The 20,751-nt window shown below is 45.2% G+C and overlaps 1 protein-coding gene across 1 annotated transcript in view; it reads right to left on the bottom strand.

The window, feature by feature from the left end:
• LOC139268315 (rabphilin-3A-like) overlaps window positions 1-20,751 on the bottom strand; it is a 120,203-nt gene that overhangs the window by 86,326 nt on the left and 13,126 nt on the right. Inside the window, exon 4 of the mRNA XM_070886385.1 lies at window positions 10,989-11,157. Coding sequence (XP_070742486.1) covers window positions 10,989-11,157 — 169 coding nt within the window. The remainder of the gene's footprint in view (window positions 1-10,988; window positions 11,158-20,751) is intronic.

Genomic DNA, 20,751 nt, shown 5'->3' on the forward strand with positions numbered 1-20,751 from the left:
TTGTTTCCAGTCAGATTTTTCTCACTGTATACTGTGATTCACGTTAAATCAAGTCATCAACCGTAACAATTTCATTCTCATCACTCATTCAACTGGTTCAATTTGCTTTCGGTCCTGAATATGACTAATTTAATTTTTCAGTCTGAGACTTTAGGGTGAATTTCTGCCGACGTTCTCGCACTTGTCCATTGTTAGCGTCAACGGAAGAGCTGCAGAAATCGCAGAAACACATTGTAAGCACTGCTCACTCTGTTTGTCACGGATTCCGCAGCTCTTTCGCTGAACGTGCACAAGATTGTAAATCCACCCCTTTACAATTACAGTCAATATTTGCTTAATTTTATGTATTAGCTATGCACACACACATTTTATTTGTACCAGTTACTGATACTGGTACTTTTTAAATTATGTTCTTGATCGTATTTGTAGATGGAGTCAAATTACTTAAGGATAATTTTATTTAAATATTTCTTTGTCACTCATATTTAACTTTTGTTATATTATTGTGCGGTAAAGATTGAACACTCACAATGTGGCTAGGTTCCCTTTAAGGATCCTGTAAAGTCTTTACACAATACCACAAATCCACACGAGGCACATTCTATGGACAAGGTCACTCCATGACCTGAACCTTTATTCACAGGACCAAGAAGTGATGACCCTGTGTGGGACCTCCCTTTATATACCTGGATGAGGAGTGTCTCCCACAAGTTCACCCCCTGTGGTCAAGGCGTGCATTTCTTACATATATACAGTATTGCAGTGTTGTTACATAAAGGTTACATACATGACAGATCCCAACTTAAATGCGTCATGAATGACGTCACCAGACCCGCTCCATCTCATTGGGCCAGGTAACGGATGGGCGGGCTTAATAGGCCCCATTAAGGTCAGTTCATTTTGTACAGCGGGATGGAGCCAGAAGTGGGATCGGGACCCATCATGGACAGCGGCCACACCGGACCCGCCGAGGTAAGGAAAATTCAGGCCGTACATTCTGTCCTTATTTTTATACAATTGAATAGAATCATAGAATGGTTACATTTCACCTTGTTATTAATTGATCTCATGTGGCATTGCACTCAGTAAGGATGCGGTCGCTCTCCCACTGGTCTCGGATGTCTTTGTGTTGCTGTTTCTCTACAGCTCCTGCTTCTTTCTCTTTCTTCTGCTTATATCCCCTCAACTCTTTTTGCTTTGCTATCTCCTTCTGCTTCCCTCTCTGTCTCCTTTTGATTTCCTTTTGAGTGGGAGATTGTACGGCAGGGAAAGGAGGGACTAACAGCTGCAGGCTGCCTTTGGGAATGGGTTGTGGGAAAATGTGACCCACAGCAGCACTCTCCCTCCCCTCCGCTCAGTCACTTGTTCTTCCGTCGACCGCTTGCTCCCATCACACGACTTACCCTTTCACCTTCCCACCATGCCTACTGGTTCCCGTTTGAACGACCCACTCAAACTCTATATACGCCCCTCCTACTTGCTTTGCTGACACTCATTCAACCTTCCATCCATTCCCCACCCCCCCCCCCCCCCACCCCATCAACTTCCAATTGCCATTTCCCCACGGCAGGGGCAAGATGACAGAAGCCTCCTTCACCCTTAACCAATTTCCCTCCTCCACCCATTTCCTAGCTGTTTACTTCAAAGAAATGTTGCTTGCTTTAAAAATTCAATTAAAAAAAATCAAATTAGAATGAGGAAAGAAACTGTCCCTCTCTCTTTCTCACATGTCTTAACAATTAGAGGCACTGATAACAAAATACAGGTAAGACAATCGGTCGGCTTCAAACTGCTTTTTTTTTTAAAGTTGAACATCAAATGAAAAAATACTTTCTCTCTCTCCTTCCCAACTGATATTTAGTTTCTTTTTTATCAAAATGTTTTGAAGAAAAGCTACTGAGCACAGACTACTCGAAACTGAAGAAATATATTCCACCTAGTAGAGGTTACTGAACAGTACTGATACACCCTGGGACTTGAGGTACACTGTACAGACTGCACAATCCAAAATCTGTTCACAGAGTCACATCTCTGGTCAAAATATCAAATCATAGAAATTTACAGCACAGAAGGATGCCATTCGGCCCATCGTGTCCGCAAAGAACTATTCAGCCTAAACCGACTTGGTCCGTAGCCCTGGAGGTGACACCACTTTAAGTGCACATCCAAGTACTTTTTAAATGCAATGAGGGTTTCTGCCTCTACCACCCTTTCAGGCAGTGAGATCCAGACCCCCACCATTCTCTGGGTGAAAACATTTCCCGTCGTGTCCCCTCTAAACCTCCTTCCAATTACTTTAAAAAAATCCAAGTCCAGGCTTTTGGGAGAGACTGAGATTTGAAGTAAAAACATTAATAAGGGCAATACAAGACAAGGATACATTTAATCATATTATTGCGGAGCATATCATTTATCTTTTTTGTTGTTTTGTTCAAACTCTTATTTTAGGCATTAGACAGTTTCATTACTGAGCAACAAAATGACAATAAAAAATGTCAGAAAGCATTTTGAGCAATTTGTGGGAACTTGGTGACCAGGTTGTTCCAGCAGAATGGTGAGTCTCCGAAGGTGGGCAACCCCCATTCTAAATGTAAACAGGAATTTGGAATGGCAAAAAAATGACAATAAGAAGTGAAGTGCAGACAGGAAGTGTGCACTGATGTAAGATTTTTAAAGTATTATAGATATCATCTTGTAATAAATTTATTTCCACAGGGAACCCATACTACCATATTTCATAAACACTCTGAGCGATGTAAACATAGAAACTTAGAAAATAGGTGCAGGACTAGGCCATTCGGCCCTTCGAGCCTGCACCACCATTCAATATGATCATGGCTGATCATGCAACTTCAGTACCCCATTCCTGCTTTCTCTCCATACCCCCTGATCCCTTTAGCCGTAAGGGCCACATCTAATTCCCTTTTGAATATATCCAATAACTGGACTCAACAATTTTCTGTGGTAGAGAATTCCACAGGTTCACAATTCTCTGGGTGAAAAAGTTTCTCCTCATCTCGGTGCTATATGGCTTACCCCTTATCCTTAGACTGTGACCCCTGGTTCTGGACTACCCCAACATCAGGAACAGTCTTCCTGCATCTAACCTGTCCAATCCCGTCAGAATTTTATATGTTTCTATGAGATCCACTCTCATTCTTCTAAATTCCAATGAATATAAGCCTAGTCGATCCAGTCTTTGTTAATATGTCAGTCCTGCCATCCCGGGAATCAGTCTGGTGAACCTTCGCTGCACTTCCTCAATAGCAAGAATGTCCTTCCTCATATTAGGAGACCAAAACTACACACTATACTCAAGGTGTGGTCTCACCAAGGCCCTGTACAACTGCAGCAAGACCTCCCTGCTCCTATACTCAAATCCTCTTGCAATGAAGGCCAACATGCCATTTGCTTTCTTAACTGTCTGCTGTACCTGCATGCCTACTTTCAATGACTGATGTACCATGACACCCAGGTCTCGTTGCACCTCCCCTTTTACTAATCTGTCACCATTCAGATAATAATCTGCCTTCCTATTTTTGCCACCAAAGTGGATAACCTCATACTTATCCACATTATACTGCATCTGCTATGCATTTGCCCACTCACCTAACCTGTCCAAGTCACCCTGCAGCCTCTAAGCATCCTCCTCACAGCTCACACTGCCACCCAGCTTAGTGTCATCTGCAAACTTGGAGATATTACATTTAATTCCTTCATCTAAATCATTAATATATATTGTAAATAGCTGAGGTCCCAACACTGAATCTTGCGGTATCCCACTAGTCACTGCCTGCCATTCTGAAAAGGACCCGTTTATTCCCACTCTTTGCTTCCTGTCTGCCAACTAGTTCTCTATCCACGTTAATACATTACCCCCAATCCCATGTGCCTTAATTTTGCACACTAATCTCTTGTGTGGGACCTTGTCAAAAGCCTTTTGAAAGACCAAATACACCACATCCACTGCTTCTCCCTTATCCACTCTACTAGTTACATCCTCAAAAAATTCCAGAAGATTTGTCAAGCATGATTTCCCTTTCATAAATCCATGCTGACTTGGACCAATCCTGTCACTGCTTTCCAAATGCGCTGCTATTACATCTTTAATAATTGATTCCAACATTTTCCCTACTACCGATGTCAGGATAACCGGTCTATAATTCCCTATTTTCTCTCTCTCTCTTTTTTTAAAAAGTGGGGTTACATTAACTACCCTCCAATCCATAGAAACTGATCCAGAGTCCATGGAATGTTGGAAAATGACCACCAATGCATCTACTATTTCTAGGGCCACTTCCTTAAGTACTCTGGGATGCAGAGGCCCTGGGGATTTATCGGCCTTCAATCCCATCAATTTCCCCAACACCATTTCCTGACCAATAAGGATTTCCCTCAGTTCCCTCAGTTCCTCCTTCTCGCTAGACCCTCAATCCCCTAGTATTTTCGGGAGGTTATTTGTGTCTTCCTTCGTGAAGACAGAACCAAAATATTTGTTCAATTGGTCTGCCATTTCCTTGTTCCCCAGTATGAATTCACCTGATTCTGACTGCAAGGGACCTACATTAGTCTTCACTAATCTTTTTCTCTTCACCTATCTATAGAAACTTTTGCAGCCGGTTTTTATGTTCCCTGCAAGCTTACTCTCATACTCTATTTTCCCCCTCCTAATTAAACCCTTAGTCCTCCAATGCTGAATTCTAAATTTCTCCCAGTCCTCAGGTTTGCTGCTTTTTCTGGCAAATTTCTATGCCTCTTCCTTGGATTTAATACTATCCTTAATTTCCCTTGTTAGCCACGGTTGAGCCATCTTCCCCATTTTATTTTTAAGCCAGACAGGGATGTACAATTGTTGTAGTTCATCCATGTGATCTTTAAATGTCTGCCATTGCCTATCCACCGTCAACTCTTTAAGTATCATTCGCCAGTCTATCCTAGCCAATTCACATCTCATACCATCGAAGTTACCTTTCTTTAAGTTCGGGACCCTAGTCTCTGAATTAACTGTGTCACTCTCCATCTTAATGAAGAATTCTACCATATTATGGTCACTCTTTCCCAAGGGGCCTCGCACGACAAGATTACTAATTAATCCTCTCTTATTACATAACACCCAATCTAGGATGGCCTGCTCTCTAGTTTGTTCCTCGACATATTGGTCTAGAAAACCATCCAGGAAATCCTCCTTCACAGTATTGCCACCAGTTTAACCCAATCTATATGTAGATTAAAGTCACCCATGATAACTGTTGTACCTTTATAGCACGCATCCCTAATTTCCTGATGAATCCATCCCCAACCTCACTACTACTGTTTGGTGGTCTGTACACAACTCCCACTAACGTTTTCTGCACTTGGTGTTTCACAGCTCTACCCATATAGATTCCATATCATCCACACTAATGTCCTTCCTTACTATTGCGTTAATCTCCTCTTTAACCAGTAATGCTACCCTACCTCCTTTTACTTTCTGTCTATCCTTCCTGAATATTGAATACCCCTGGATGTTGAGTTCCCAGCCTTGGTCACCCTGGAGCCATATCTCCGTATTTTCAATTACATCATATCCATTAACAGCTATCTGCGCAGTTAATTCATCCACCTTATTACGAATGCTCCTCGCATTGAGACTCAGAGCCTTCAGGTTTGTTTTTTTAGCACTCTTTGTCCTTTTAGAATTATGTTGTAATGTGGCCCTTTTTGATTTTTGCCCTTGATTTCTCTGCCCTCCACTCTTACTTTTCTCCTTCCTGCCTTTTGCTTCTGCCCCCTTTTTACTTCCCTGTGCCTCCCATCCCCCTGCCATATTAGTTTAAACCCTCCCCAACAGCACTAGCAAACACTCTGCCGAGGACATCAGTTCCGGTCCTGCCCAGGTGCAGACCGTCCGGTTTGTACTGGTCCCACCTCCCCCCAGAACCGGTTCCAATGTCCCAGGAATTTGAATCCCTCCCCCTTGCGCCATTCCTCAAGCCACGTATTCATCTGAACTATCCTGCAATTCCTACTCTGACTAGCACGTGGCTAAAGTCAAAGTGACCCTGCATTCATAAATGTGATCACAAACTTGGGCAGGATTTCTTTTTCTGAATTGCTTGACAAAAAATATATTAACAGCACGTCAACCAAACTCAGATTCATGGAATCCCATACACCTGCTCAGGATGTGCTTACAGCCTGCATTTTTAAAGCTAATCTCTCAGTGCATCTCCCTTACACTAATCTCTAGCTGGGAGAGAAATAAACACACATTTACACTGTAGGGCTAGAAATTGCGTGGCGCTAACTTTTGTGGGAGTGCAAAAGTATCGGCGGTCGCTACACAATCGAATCCCACGCGATCTTCCGGTTTGGTGCTCCAGGAGGGAAGTGGAGCACTAAATCAAGTGCTACCACTTCCCTTGGAGCGCTAAACGGAGCAAGAGGGGCAGTAGCAGCAGAGCGCTGCACAATGTCCCGCGCAGCGCTGCCGGAATCACAGGTTCCATCTCTCCCTTAAAGGGAAAGGCCAACGCTGAGGTCATCTCACGGTAAGAACATAAGAAATAGGAGCGGGGGTAGGCCATTTGGCCCCTCGAGCCTGGTCCACCATTCAATAAGATCGTGGCTGATCTGATAATGGACTCAGCTCCACTTCCCTGCCCACTCCCCATTACCCTTTACTCCCTTATTGTTCAAAAATCTGTCTATCTCCGCCTTAAATACTATTCAATGACCCAGCCTCCACAGCTGTCTGAGGGAGAGAATTCCACAGATTTACAACCCTCTGAGAGAAGAAATTCCTCCTCATCTCAGTTTTAAATGGGTGGCCCCTTATTCTAAGACTATGCCCCCTAGTTTTAGTTTCCCCTATGAGTGGAAATATCCTCTCTGCATCCACCTTGTCGAGCCCCCTCATTATCCTATAATTATCTATCAATAAGATCACCTCTCATTCTTCTGAACTCCAATGAGTATAGGCTCAACCTATCCTCATAAGTCAACCCCCTCATCTCCGGAATCAACCTAGTAAGGCTGGGAATGGTGGGCGACGGCACCTGTGATCCGCGATGAGCAGCCCCCAGCATTCTCAGAGTGCGCGGGCTGAGCCATCGCGGGATGGAAAAAATTCACAACACAGCACACTTGGATTATAAGAAAGATTTGGCCTACCTGACCACTGCTGCCTTAAAATAGCGCTCCCCAAGTGGACGGCCGAGGGCACCACGCCTCCTGCAGCTGGCGTTGTTGGCGCCTGGCGATGCTGCAAGGGGCAGAAGTGAATTTAAGATCCGGGGCGCTGCGCGGCGCATGACATCACGATCTCCGGGGCGCAGGAGATCGGGGCGGTAAGTTTTAGCGCCAGCGCTAAACTGGCAAGCAAGTTCGCGGACGTTGATACTTTTGCCGCACCTGGTCGGTAAGCCATTAGCGCCTCGCTATAGGAAGCGCTAACGGCAGGCGCAAAGGAGGCCAATTTCTCCCCGTGTGTGTGCAACTGAGCCTCTCGAAAACCACACTGAGCCATTTTACACAAACACTGCAAACCACAGGCCTGCTGTAAAGACATTTATAAACATAGTGCTTCAGTCCCTGTTCCCATTAATGGAATCACATTCTCGGAATGCAAATTTCAAAATGAGAAATCAGCATGAGTCAAAAAAAAAAAGATAAATGTGGATTTAAATTGCTTCAGAGAAAAGTACTGTATGTCCCTATTATGATTATGAATTATAGAGCATGTTGCTAAATAGACAGTATCTAAAACCCACTTTCCATTAAACACTCAATAACATTTTCAATCCAGATGCCATTCGTTCATCTGTGACTTTACCCAGGGGAGACACATTCTACTCGTTAGATCACAATATTGTTCTCAGCCAGTTGGTGGAATTCTCTTTCTCTGGGTCAGCCTGGATCTCGAGGGACTCCAAAGCATCTGTAGCTGATCCTTTCTGAGGCACCCACCCCCAACCCCCCAAAACCAGCATCGACACAGCCACCAGAACCAACAGCAGTACCATCCAGACATTCTCTGGCCCCAGCTGAGTACTGCACCGTGTCTGAGGGAGTGTGAAGGAGACACAATCCAGGCACATATTTTAAAAACCGAACGGGGCAGTGTCCGCAACCCTCTTCATACTCAGGCTTCACGATTAAAGACACATTCTGTTCCATCAGCAGAATGCAAATGGGGAGATTACCGATTTACATAAACGCAGCAAAGCACACAAGATGTGCAGTGTACCTTGCATGATCACATGGTCCATGCTTTTCCAGGCATGTGAAAGTGGCACAGCTGACTTGCCTGGTGAATTGTCAGCAGGCTTTGCAGGATTTGCATTTATTTTAAATATTAAGGCTCAGCAGATATTTTAAAAAATATCAAAAGTTGCTGATGGATGATTTTGACACCCATTGTGTGCAGTTGATCATGTCATTATCATTGAGCTAGCTGAGAAAAAAGCTTGCGATGAGAAACAAGATAATAAAGTGCAGTCATTTTGTCTGTTATTAATGATCCTCTACAGGAGGGGAATGAGAATTATTTGGCTGGGAGAATTCAGTGCATATTTATATGTAAAAAGATTCCAGTTCCTTAATCAGAGTCCTTAAAACAGAGAGTAGGGATAAATGGTTCATTCTCTGGTTGGCAATCAGTAACTAGCAGGGTGTCGCAGGGATCAGTGCTGGGACCCTAACTATTTACAATCTATATTAATGACTTGGAAGAAGGAACCAAGTGTAACGTAGCCAAGTTTGCTGATGATACAAAGATGGGAGGAAAAGCAATGTGTGAAGAGGACACAAAAAATCTGCAAAAGGACGTAGACAGGCTAAGGGAATGGGCAACAATTTGGCAGATGGAATATAATGTTGGAAAGTGTGAGGTCATGCACATTGGCAGAAAAAAATCAAAGAGTAAGTTCTTATTTAAATGGAGAAAAATTGCAAAGTGCTGCAGTACAGCGGGACCTGGGGGTACTTGTGCATGAGATACAAAAATTTTGTATGTAGGTACAGCAAGTGATCAGGAAGGCCAATGGAATATTTGCCTTTATTGCAAAGGGGACGGAGTATAAAAGCAGGGAAGTCTTGCTACAGTTATACAGGGTATTGGTGAAGCCACACCTGGAATACCGCATGCAGTTTTGGTTTCCATATTTAAGAACATTGTTTTTGAAAAAGTTATGAGACACTATCTTAAAATCAGGTAAAGAACGTTGCATGTCTTTCATTGTCAGCGATCCCCACACAACATTCAGACAAGGGCAATTTCCAGCAGGGTTCCTGAAATTCCTTAATGGTTCTATATCCCAAATGGGTCTCGCTCTCTCCTCCCCCTCCCTCAATGTTTTCCTCTCCACTCTGGCTGGAGTATAGTTTCAAGGTTTCTGACAGCCCCATACCACAAGACTACCAGTCCCATAACACCAGACTACCAGTCCCATACCACGAGACTACCAGTCCCATAACACCAGACTACCAGTCCCATACCACGAGACTACCAGTCCCATAACACCAGACTACCAGTCCCATACCACGAGACTACCAGTCCCATAACACCAGACTACCAGTCCCATATCACGAGACTACCAGTCCCATAACACCAGACTACCAGTCCCATACCACGAGACTACCAGTCCCATACCACGAGATTACTAGTCCCATACCACGAGACTACCAGTCCCATACCACGAGACTACCAGTCCCATACCACCAGACTACCAGTCCCATACCACGAGATTACCAGTCCCATACCACCAGACTACCAGTCCCATACCACCAGACTACCAGCCCATACCACCAGACTACCAATCCCATACCACCAGACTACCAGCCCATACCACCAGACTACCAGTCCCATACCACCAGACTACCAGCTCATACCACCAGACTACCAGTCCCATACCACCAGACTACCAGTCCCATAACACCAGACTACCAGTCCCATACCACCAGACTACCAGTCCCATACCACGAGACTACCAGTCCCATACCACGAGACTACCAGCCCATACCACCAGACTACCAGCCCATACCACCAGACTACCAGCCCATACCACCAGACTACCAGTCCCATACCACGAGACTACCAGTCCCATACCACCAGACTACCAGTCCCATACCACCAGACTACCAGCCCATACCACCAAACTACCAGTCCCATACCACAGACTACCAGTCCCATAACACCAGACTACCAGTCCCATACCACCAGACTACCAGTCCCATACCACCAGACTACCAGCCCATACCACAAGACTACCAGTCCAATACCACCAGACTACCAGTCCAATACCACCAGACTACCAGCCCATACCACCAGACTACCAGTCCAATACCACCAGACTACCAGTCCAATACCACCAGACTACCAGCCCATACCACCAGACTACCAGTCCCATACCACCAGACTACCAGTCCCATACCACCAGACTACCAGTCCCATAACACCAGACTACCAGTCGCAGACTACCAGTCCCATACCATCAGACCTAAGTGGCCATTCTTCAGGTGCAAACCTACACAGTGACCATGGAAGCACAACAGCATCTGGGAGGGCGCTGAGCACCTCGAGTCTCATCGCCGAGAGCATGCAGAAATCAAGCACAGGCAGCGGAAGGAGCGTACGGCAAACCAGACTCCCCACCCACCCTTTCCTTCAACGACTGTCTGTCCCACCTGTGACAGAGACTGTAATTTCCGTATTGGACTGTTCAATCACCTGAGAACTCACTTTTAGAGTGGAAGCAAGTCTTCCTCGATTTCGAGGGACTGCCGATGATGATGACAACAGCCATGAGCGATGCTGCCCTCACCCAGCATCGACACACAGGCACGTTCCAGCCGGGCTTCCGGATGGTCATGGGAGCAGGATCCTTGACTGAATGAGAACTAAACTGGAGACCCTCTCGTCGGAATGGCTCAGTCCCAACTCACACAGTCAGCCGCTAGAAGAATCCAATTTTGCCCCAGTCCAGATCCTGGAGAGAGTTCTCACTCACCTCTGTTCTGAGTCAGGTTGTGAGAAGGTTTCTGCTCCGGACCTGGAGGCTCCTGTGAAAGATGTTCTCCCTGGACAGACGCTGGATTCTGCTTGTTAACAGGGATTGGTTCTGGCAGCACCTGTTTAGGCGAACCTTTAAAAAACCAAGCGCCAGAACGCTTCCAGACCTGGGTAAGTATCAGTGAAAAATTTACTTTAGTACATTAAAAAAATATTTAGTATGAGAAAAACAATTTAAAAAAACAACATAATTTTGAACTTTGTGCTTGTCAAGGTGAGGGATGCAAGTTCTGTGAATGGAGCAATTTTCTGCTTCAGGTACTCAGTGTCAGTATCTGACACCAGAAATGCCCAGACCAGATGTAAGTTGATTCAATTCCCTCCCTTGAAAAGCAGCCTTTAATGCACGGCAACCAGTGAGACATTTGCACCTCCCATCCAGACATTTTTCTTGCCTCTCTGAATGAGATTGTCTCGTTGATAGTTGAAAGTTTGCATCAGGTTGGGTTTGTTCTTGTGCTTTGGGCTTATGCTCAGTAACCTACCAGATTCCCAATTGTGGGCCAGTTAAGGTCAAGTAGTGGGTTCGAGGTGGCTTTATTAAAATGAGCAGTAAAGTATTTTACAGAAGAAAAAATGGTTAAAATGTTAAAAGTTAAATGTGAGGAAAGACCTTCAGGGAGAGTGTAGTATTAGTAGATCCAGTCAGATCTATTCATATCCACCTACCCAGTCAGATCCAGTCAGATCTAATCATATCCAGTCATATCCAGTAAGACCCACATATCCAGTTATATCCACAATCGAGTCAGGTCCAGTCATATGAGCATGAGGATCTATACACTCCCTTCAGAGAGTTACAAAATCCAAAATGCTAAATATTCAATTTAAAATCAATGATTTATCACTGTACCAAGGTGTAATTAATTTATCCTCACATATACAGCAGAGGAACAAGCATTAAAATGTTATTGGGCAGCAGCACAGGGTCCATTCAGTGATAGATTTATAGAGGGATGCTGTGGTACTCTGAGAATTCCTTTTATAGTTCGACAATGTGAGCAATGAGAGTTACCTCGTAAATAGCTGCAACAACAGCTTGCTTTCAGTGCGGTGTCTATTCTCAGGGGAGTCCCAGGCCGTGCTGGAATCTATTTAAATCTAATTCACATCACCAAGGCAGTCTGAACACTCGAACAATCCAGCTGTGAGTGTGAGGAGTCTCATGGAGTGTTTTTATATCCTGGTAGATGGGAGCGTTTCTGTTTGACCGATCGCACCCCCTGGGTACATTCTGATGATGTTCCTATTACTGATGTCTTGCAGTAGCTCGGGCTTAATGGAAGCTTCTATTGGAAGCATTCGTGGCATCAGCCACATTTGTAATGACATATTTTAAAGAGACTTTAACGTATGGACCTGTGAGGATGCTCACAGGTTTGTAGAGCTGTTGAGTTGGGAGTAGCTTAGCCAGTCACATGATGTCTACAAGACTCAATAAAACCCCAGCCAGTTGGGTTCGGGGGATCCACGATGAGGCAGGAGGTTGTGAGCCTGGTGGATGAACTGGTAATGTGTCGTGTGATTGTTAAACCTTTGCTCATAAACCAAGAGTGACACAGTTAATTCAGAGACAAGGGTCTTGAACTTAAGGAAAGGTAACTTCGATGATATGAGACGTGAATTGGCTAAAATAGACTAGCAAATGATACTTAAAGGGTTGATGGTGGATAGGCAATGGCAAACATTTAAAGATCACATGGATGAACTTCAACAATTGTACATCCCTGTCTGGAGTAAAAATAAAACGGGGAAGGTGGCTCAACCGTGGCTAACAAGGGAAATTAAGGATAGTGTTAAATCCAAGGAAGAGGCATATAAATTGGCCAGAAAAAGCAGCAAACCTGAGGACTGGGAGAAATTTATAATTCAGCATTGGAGGACAAAGGGTTTAATTAGGAGGGGGGAAATAGAGTATGAGAGGAAGCTTGCCAGGAACATAAAAAGTGACTGCAAAAGCTTTTATAGATATGTGAAGAGAAAAAGATTAGTAAAGACAAACGTAGGTCCCTTGCAGTCATATTCGGGTGCATTTATAATGGGGAACAAAGAAATGGCAGACCAGTTGAACAAATATTTTGGTTCCGTCTTCACGTAGGAAGACATAAATAACCTTCTAGAAGTACTAGGGGACCGAGGGTCTAGTGAGAAGGAGGAACTGAAGGATATCCTTATTAGGCGGGAAATTGTGTTAGGGAAATTGATGGGATTGAAGGCCAATAAATCCCCGGGGCCTGATAGTCTGCATCCCAGAGTACTTAGGGAAGTGGCCCTAGAAATAGTGGATGCATTGGTGATCATTTTCCAACCGTCTATCGACTCTGGATCAGTTCCTATGGACTGGAGGGTAGCTAATGTAACACCACTTTTTAAGAAAGGAGGGAGAGAGAAAACGGGTAATTATAGACTGGTTAGCCTGACTTCAGTAGTGGGGAAAATGTTGGAATCAATTATTAAAGATGAAATAACAGCACATTTGGAAAGCAGTGATAGGATCGATCCAAGTCAGCATGGATTTATGAAAGGGAAATCATGCTTGACAAATCTTCTGGAATTTTTTGAGGATGTAACTAGCAGAGTGGACAAGGGAGAACCAGTGGATGTGGTGTATTTGGACTTTCAAAAGGCTTTTGACAAGGTTCCACACAGGAGATTGGTGTGCAAAATTAATGTACTGACGTGGATATAGAGAACTGGTTGGCAGACAGGAAGCAGAGAGTCGGGATAAATGGGTCCTTTTCAGAATGGCAGGCAGTAACTAGTGGGGTGCCGCAGGGCTCAGTGCTGGGACCCCAGCTATTTACAATATACATTAATGATTTGGATGAAGAATTGAATGTAATATCTTCAAGTTTGCAGATGACACTAAACTGGGTGGCGGTGTGAGCTGTGAGGAGGACGCTAAGAGGCTGCAGGGTGACTTGGACAGGTTAGGTGTGTGGGCAAATGCATGGCAGATGCAGTATAATGTGGATAAATGTGAGGTTATCCACTTTGGGGGCAAAAACACGAAGACAGAATATTATCTGGAGGTGCAACGAGACCTGGGTATCATGGTACATCAGTCATTTAAGGTTGGCATGCAGGTACAGCAGGCGGTGAAGAAGGTAAATGGCATGTTGGCCTTCATAGCTAGGGGATTTGAATATAGGAGCAGGGAGGTCTTACTGCAGTTTGTACAGGGCCTTGGTGAGGCCTCACCTAGAATATTGTGTTCAGTTTTGGTCTCCTAATCTGAGGAAAGGCATTCTTGCTATTGAGGGAGTGCAGCAAAGGTTCACCAGACTGATTCCCGGGATGGCTGGACTGACCTATGAGGAGAGACTGGATCGACTGGGCCTTTATTCACTGGAGTTTAGAATGATGAGAGGGGATCTCATAGAAACATAAAATTCTGACGGGACTGGACAGGTTAGATGCAGGAAGAATGTTCCCGATGTTGGGGAAGTCCAGAACCAGGGGACATAGTCTAAGGATAAGGGGTAAGCCATTTAGGACTGAGATGAGGAGAAACTTCTTCACTCAGAGAGTTGTTAACCTGTGGAATTCCCTACCGCAGAGAGTTGTTGATGCTAGCTCATTGGATATATTCAAGAGGGTGTTAGATATGGCCCTAACGGCTAAAGGGATCAAAGGAAAGCAGGAAAGGGGTACTGAGGTGAATGTTCAGCCATGATCTTATTGAATGGTGGTGCAAGCTCGAAGGGCCGAATGGCCTACTCCTGCACCTATTTTCTATGTTTCTAACTCGTTCTTAATAGCAATGAACCCATGAAGCAAATATATTACAGAGGCCACCGGAGATTAAGTAAAATGTGGTAAAATATGTATATGTGAGGAAAAGGTACTTATCTTCTGAATATTTACACCAGCAGACCCCACTCCGATCCTGTAATCTGAGTGGACTTGGGCGCAAAGCCCAGCCTCCTGCCTTTTCTGCGCGCTGCTCCAAATGAACAGCCACCCCATGTCCCAGGAGGAAAATGAGGCACCTCCCACCTCATTTAAATGCGACAGAATGGGCTGAACACAGGAGAGGCCAAATGGCAACCTCCCAACAACCAGGGCATTTCCGGAAATCCTCGGGAAACTCGATGTTGGGCGATGGGCATCGTAGACCCAGTGTCACAGGCCTGCGTGTATTTTTCCTCTACTCCCCCGCCCCATTACTGAGCATTTGCTCCGGTGCAAATGAGATGCAAGTCTGAAGTGGGGCATTGTGGGTTGGATGTGGGACGGTGATTATTGAGGTAACATTTGGGAGAAGTAATAGTCTGGTTGGTTTCTTTAACAATCTAAATGAAACTTTAGCCCCTGATTTTAGCTCGGGGCAGGTCTCGGGCCGGGAAGGGTGTGGGACGGAAGGGAACCCCTCCACCACCCACCCGCCCCCCCCCCCACCCAAGATTCCTTGGCGTGAGTCCCGGGTCAGTTTAACGCCCAGGCCTCATTTACATTTCTCTCCGTGGTCTTCTACCTGATGCCGGTGTGAATGATGCAAGAGCCGTCGGCCGGGAAAATTGGGTGGGCGGCCGACACCGCGAGGGAAACAAGGGAACGGTCCCTGGAATAAGGTTAGTCCGCAGGGTCGGGGGGGGGATAGGGGCGGCAGTGGGTCCTTCAAAGAGCTGCCAGAGAGAGAGGGAGATGGCTGGTGCTGAAAGGAGCAAGGAGAAGCACGCCAGCTCCACCTGAACCACAAGGAACCCGCACAGAAATAAACGTTAAACTTCCTTTGGCATTGTCTGGGTGCAGTCTTCATCTCCCCGGCAGATTTTGTTGGTGGGCCTGGTGCCGTGAGGGCCGCCCGAGATTCCTCGTTAAAATAGGGTTGTGGCACCGACGCTGTCCATCTAGAGAAGGCCCCTGTCTGCCTGGGGCGGGCAGCCCCTCTCGTGCCTGATCTGAGGTAAGTCAAGATAGTGGTTTGGGGGGGTGGGGGAGGGGCTGTCGGGAACACGGTGCAACCAACCCCACCATTTTAAACCCCACCCCCTCCGGCTCATATTGTTCCCGCCAGGCGGCGGTGGGGGTTAAAATCAGGGCTTTTGTTTCAGAAATAGAAAAAAAAATCTGCTCAATTATGAAGTATAAAAATACTTAAATTCAACCAGAATGAACATAACAAATAGGAGCAGGAGTAGGCCTTTCGGCCCTGCTCCGCCATTCAGTGAGATCATGGCTGATCTTCTACCTCAACTCCACTTTCCTGGACTATCTCTTGATTCCCTTAATGTCCAAAAATCTATTGATCTCTGTCTTGAATATACTCAACGACTGGGCCGCCACAGCCCGCTGAGGTAGAGAATTCCAAAGATTCACAATCCTCCGAGCGAAGAAATTTCTCCTCATCAGTCCTAATTGGCTGACCCCTTATTCTGAGACTGTGATCCCTGGTTCTAGAAGCCCCAGCCAGGGGAAACATCCTCCCTGCATCTACCCTGTAAGGATTTTGTATGTTTCAATGAGATCACCTCTCATTTTTCTAAACTCTACAGAATATAAGCCTAGTCTATTCTATCTTTCCTCATAGGACAATCCCACCATCCCAGGAATCAGTCTGGTGAACCTTCCTCTATGGTATGTATAATCCTTCCGTCGGTAAGGAGACCAAAACTGCACAAAATACTCCAAGTGTGATCTCACCGGGGCCCTATATAATTGCACTAAGATGCCTTTACTCCTATTCAAATCCTCTTGTAATAAAGGCCAACATACCATTTGTTTTCTTAATTGCTTGCTGTACCTGCATGTTAACTTTCAGTGATTAGTGTATAAGGACACCCAGGTCCCTCTGAACACCAACATTTCCCAATTTCTCACCATTTAAAAAATACTCTGCTTTTCTATTTTGCCTACCAAAGTGGATAACTTCACATTTTTCCACATTATATTCCATTTTCCGTGTTCTTGCCCACACACTTAGTCTGTCGATATCCCCTTGAAGCCTCTTTGCATCCTCCTCATATCTTACATTCCCATCGAGCTTTGTATCATCAGCAAACTTGGATATATTATATTTGGTTCCCTCATCCAAATCATTGATATAAATGCGTTAAAAATAGAACAATTCAAAATTGTCCCTAAGGCCATGTTCCCAGGCTTTGTCAGCTTAGTTGAAGCTATTGTTCAGTTTCGGCTAGTTTTCTAGTTGAGCAAGATAAACAGTGTGTGTCTGGAAGGGTCAGAGAGTTTAGAAGTAATAATGCATCAGTGAATAGGATGAAAGCAGGGAATAATGATAAAAAGTTAAAACTAAAGGCCCTTTACCTGAATGCACCAAGCGTTCGTAACAAGATAGACAAATTAGTGGCACAAATAGAGATAAATGGGTTTGATCGAATAGCCATTACAAAGACATGGTTGCAAGGTGACCATGGGTGGGAACTACTTTTTCCAGGGTACTTAACGTCTCAAAAAGTCAGGCAGACTGCAAAAGGAGGGCGAGTGGCACTGATAATAAAGGATGACATAAGGACAGTAGTAAGAAAGGATCTTAGCGCAAAAGACCAGGAAGGAGAATCATTATGGGTGGAGATAAGAAATAACAAGGCCAGAAAACAGTGGTAGGTATAGTTTAAAGGCCCCAAAACAGTAGCTATTTCTTTGGGCAGAGTATTAATCAAAAATTAATAGGAGCTTGCAACAAAGGTAATGCGATAATTGTGGGGTCTTTAATCTTCATATAGACTGGGCAGATGGAATTGGTAATGGTAGTCCGGAGGACGAGTTCATTGAATTCATTCGAGACGGTTTCCTAGAACAATACGCCTTGGAACCAATCAGGGAACAGGCTCTTTTAGATCTTGTTTTGTGTAATGAGACAAGGCTAATTAGTAATCTTATAGTAAATTATCCTTTCGGGAAGAGTGATCATAACATCCCTAATTGCCCTTGAGAAGGTGGTGGTGAGCCACCTTCTTGAACAGCTGCAGTCCGTGTGGTGAAGGTACTCCCACAGTGCTGTTAGGGAGGGAGTTCCAGAATTCTGACCCAGTGACTGTGAAGGAACGGCGATATACATCCAAGTCAGGATGGTGTGTAACTTGGAGGGGAACTTGCAGGTGATGTTGTTCCCATGCGCCTGTAGCCCTTGTCCTTCGAGGTGGTAGAGGTTGAGGGTTTGGGAGGTGCTGCCGAAGAAGCCTTTGCGAGTTGCTGCAGTGCATCTTGTAGATGGTACACACCGCAGCCACGGTGCGCTCGTGGTGGAGGGAGTGAATGTTTAAGGTGGTGGATGAGGTGCCAATCAAGTGGGCTGCTTTGTCCTAGATGGTGTGGAGCTTCTTGAGTGTTGTGGAGAGTATTCCATTACACTCCTGACTTATGCCTTGTAGACAGTGGAAAGGCTTTGAGGAGTCAGGAGGTGAGACACTCACTGCAGAATACCCAGCTTCTGACCTGCTCTTGTTGCCACAGCATTTATATGGCCAGTTAAGTTTCTATTCAATGGTGACCCCCAGGCTGTTGATGGGAGGAGATTCAATGTTGATAATGCCGTTGAATGCCAAGGGGCGGTGATTAAACTCACGCTTGTTGGAGATAGCCATTGCCTGGCACTTGTGTGGTGCGAATATTACTTGCCACTTAGCCCAAGATTGTAAGAGCTTCTTCAAGTATGTAAAAAGGAAGAAAGTAGCAAAAGTAAGTGTTGGTCCCTTAGAGGCTGAGACAGGAGAAATTATATTGGGGAACGAGAAAATGGCAAAGACTTTAAACAAATATTTTGTATCTGTCTTCACAGTAGAAGACACAAAAAGAATACCGAAAATAATGGGGAACCAAGGGGCTAATGAGAGTGAGGAACTTAAAGTAATGAATATCAGTAGAGAAAAAGTACTTGAGAACTAATGGGACTAAAAGCCGACAAATCCCTGGACCTGATGGTCTACATCCTAAGGTTCTAAAAGACGTGGCTGCAGAGTTAGTGGATGTATTGGTTGTGATCTTCCAGAATTCCTGAGATTCTAGAACGGTCCTAGTGGATTGGAAGGTAGAAAATTTAACACCGCTATTTGAGAAAGGAGGGAGAGAGAAAACAGGGAATTACATGCCAGTTAGCCTGGCATCAGTCACGGGAAAATGCCGGAATCCATTATTAAGGAAGTGGTAACAAGACACTTAGAAAATCATAACATGATAAGGCAGCATCAACATGGCTTTTCGAAAGGAAAATCGTGTTTAACAAATTTATCAGAGTTTTTTGAGGATGTAGCCAGCAGGGTAGATAAAGGGGAACCAGTGGATGTAGTATATTTAGATTTCCAAAAGGCATTCAATAAGGTACCAAATAAAAGGTTGTTACACAAGTTAAGGGCACATGGGGTTAGGGGTAATGTATTAGTATGGATAGAGGACTGGTGAACAGACAGAAAACAAAGAGTAGGAATAAACAGGACATTTACAGGTTGGCAGGCTGTAACTTGTGTGGTGTTGCAAGGATCAATGCTTGGGCCTCAGTTATTCATAATATATATCAATGATTTGAATGAGGGAACCAAATGTAATATATCCAAGTTTGCTGACGATACAAAGCTAGGTGGGAAAGTAAGCTGTGAGGAGGACACAAAAAGCCTGCAAAGGGATATAGACAGATTAAGTGCATGCAGGTACAGCAAGCAATTAGGAAGGCAAATGGCATGTTGGCCTTTATTGCAAGGGGGTTGGAGTACAAGAGTAAGGAAGACTTGCTACAATTGTATAGGGCTTTGGTGAGACCACACTGGAGTACTCTGCACAGTTTTGCTCTCCTTATCTAAGGAAGGATATACTTGCCTTACAGACGGTGCAACGAAGGTTCGCTAGATTGATTCCTGGGCTGAGAGGGTTGCTCTATAAGGAGAGATTGTGTAGAATGGGCCTATACTCTCTGGAGTTTAAAAGAATGAGAGATGATCTCATTGAAATATACAAGGTTCTGAGGGGGATTGACAGGGTAGCTGCTCAGAGATTGTTTCCCCTGATTGGAGAGTCTAGAACTGAGGGACGTAGTCTCAGGATAAGGGGTCCGCATCTTAAGATTGTGATGAGAGGGTTGTGAATCTCTGGAATTCTCTTCCACAAAGGGCTTTGGATGCTCAGTCATTGAGTATATTCAAGGCTGAGATCGATACATTTTTGGAATCCAGGAGAATCAAGGAATATGGGGATCAGACAGAAAGGTGGAGTTGAGGTAGAAGATCAGCCATGATCTTACTGAATGGCAGAGCAGGCTCGAGGGGCCTTATTTCCTACTGATGTAACTATTTGTACTGCACTTTTTTTTGACAGACAGGCGTCTGTCCAGCCCCGCCACCACCTCACCACCCCCCCGCCCTCCATGCCCGTACCGCACTCTTTTTGACAGACATGTGACAAGCCCTGCCCCTGTCATGCTCCGCCCACCCCCCGGCCTGAATCATTCCCTCCACGTGGTGCTGAAGAGCAGGACCTGAGGCTCTGACTCTTTTTGCCCGCTCAGGCCCCGGCCCTGGCTCTCTCCCCTCTCCCCCGACTCTCACCCCCCGGCCGGCCAGGGGCCGAGAGTGGCCAGCGTGAGGCTGAGAGCGAGAGAGAGAGGCTGGGGGGAGTGAGAGAGGCTGGGGGGGGGGAGAGAGAGAGAGACACGGGTTGGGGGGGGGGAGTGGGGTGGAGACGGATCACATTCTTCCAACACCCTACAAGGGACAATGTTGGAGTGGATGATATCCAGAAGTCACGAT

Source organism: Pristiophorus japonicus, chromosome 8 (assembly GCF_044704955.1).
Source record: "Pristiophorus japonicus isolate sPriJap1 chromosome 8, sPriJap1.hap1, whole genome shotgun sequence".
NCBI lineage: Eukaryota > Metazoa > Chordata > Chondrichthyes > Pristiophoridae > Pristiophorus > Pristiophorus japonicus.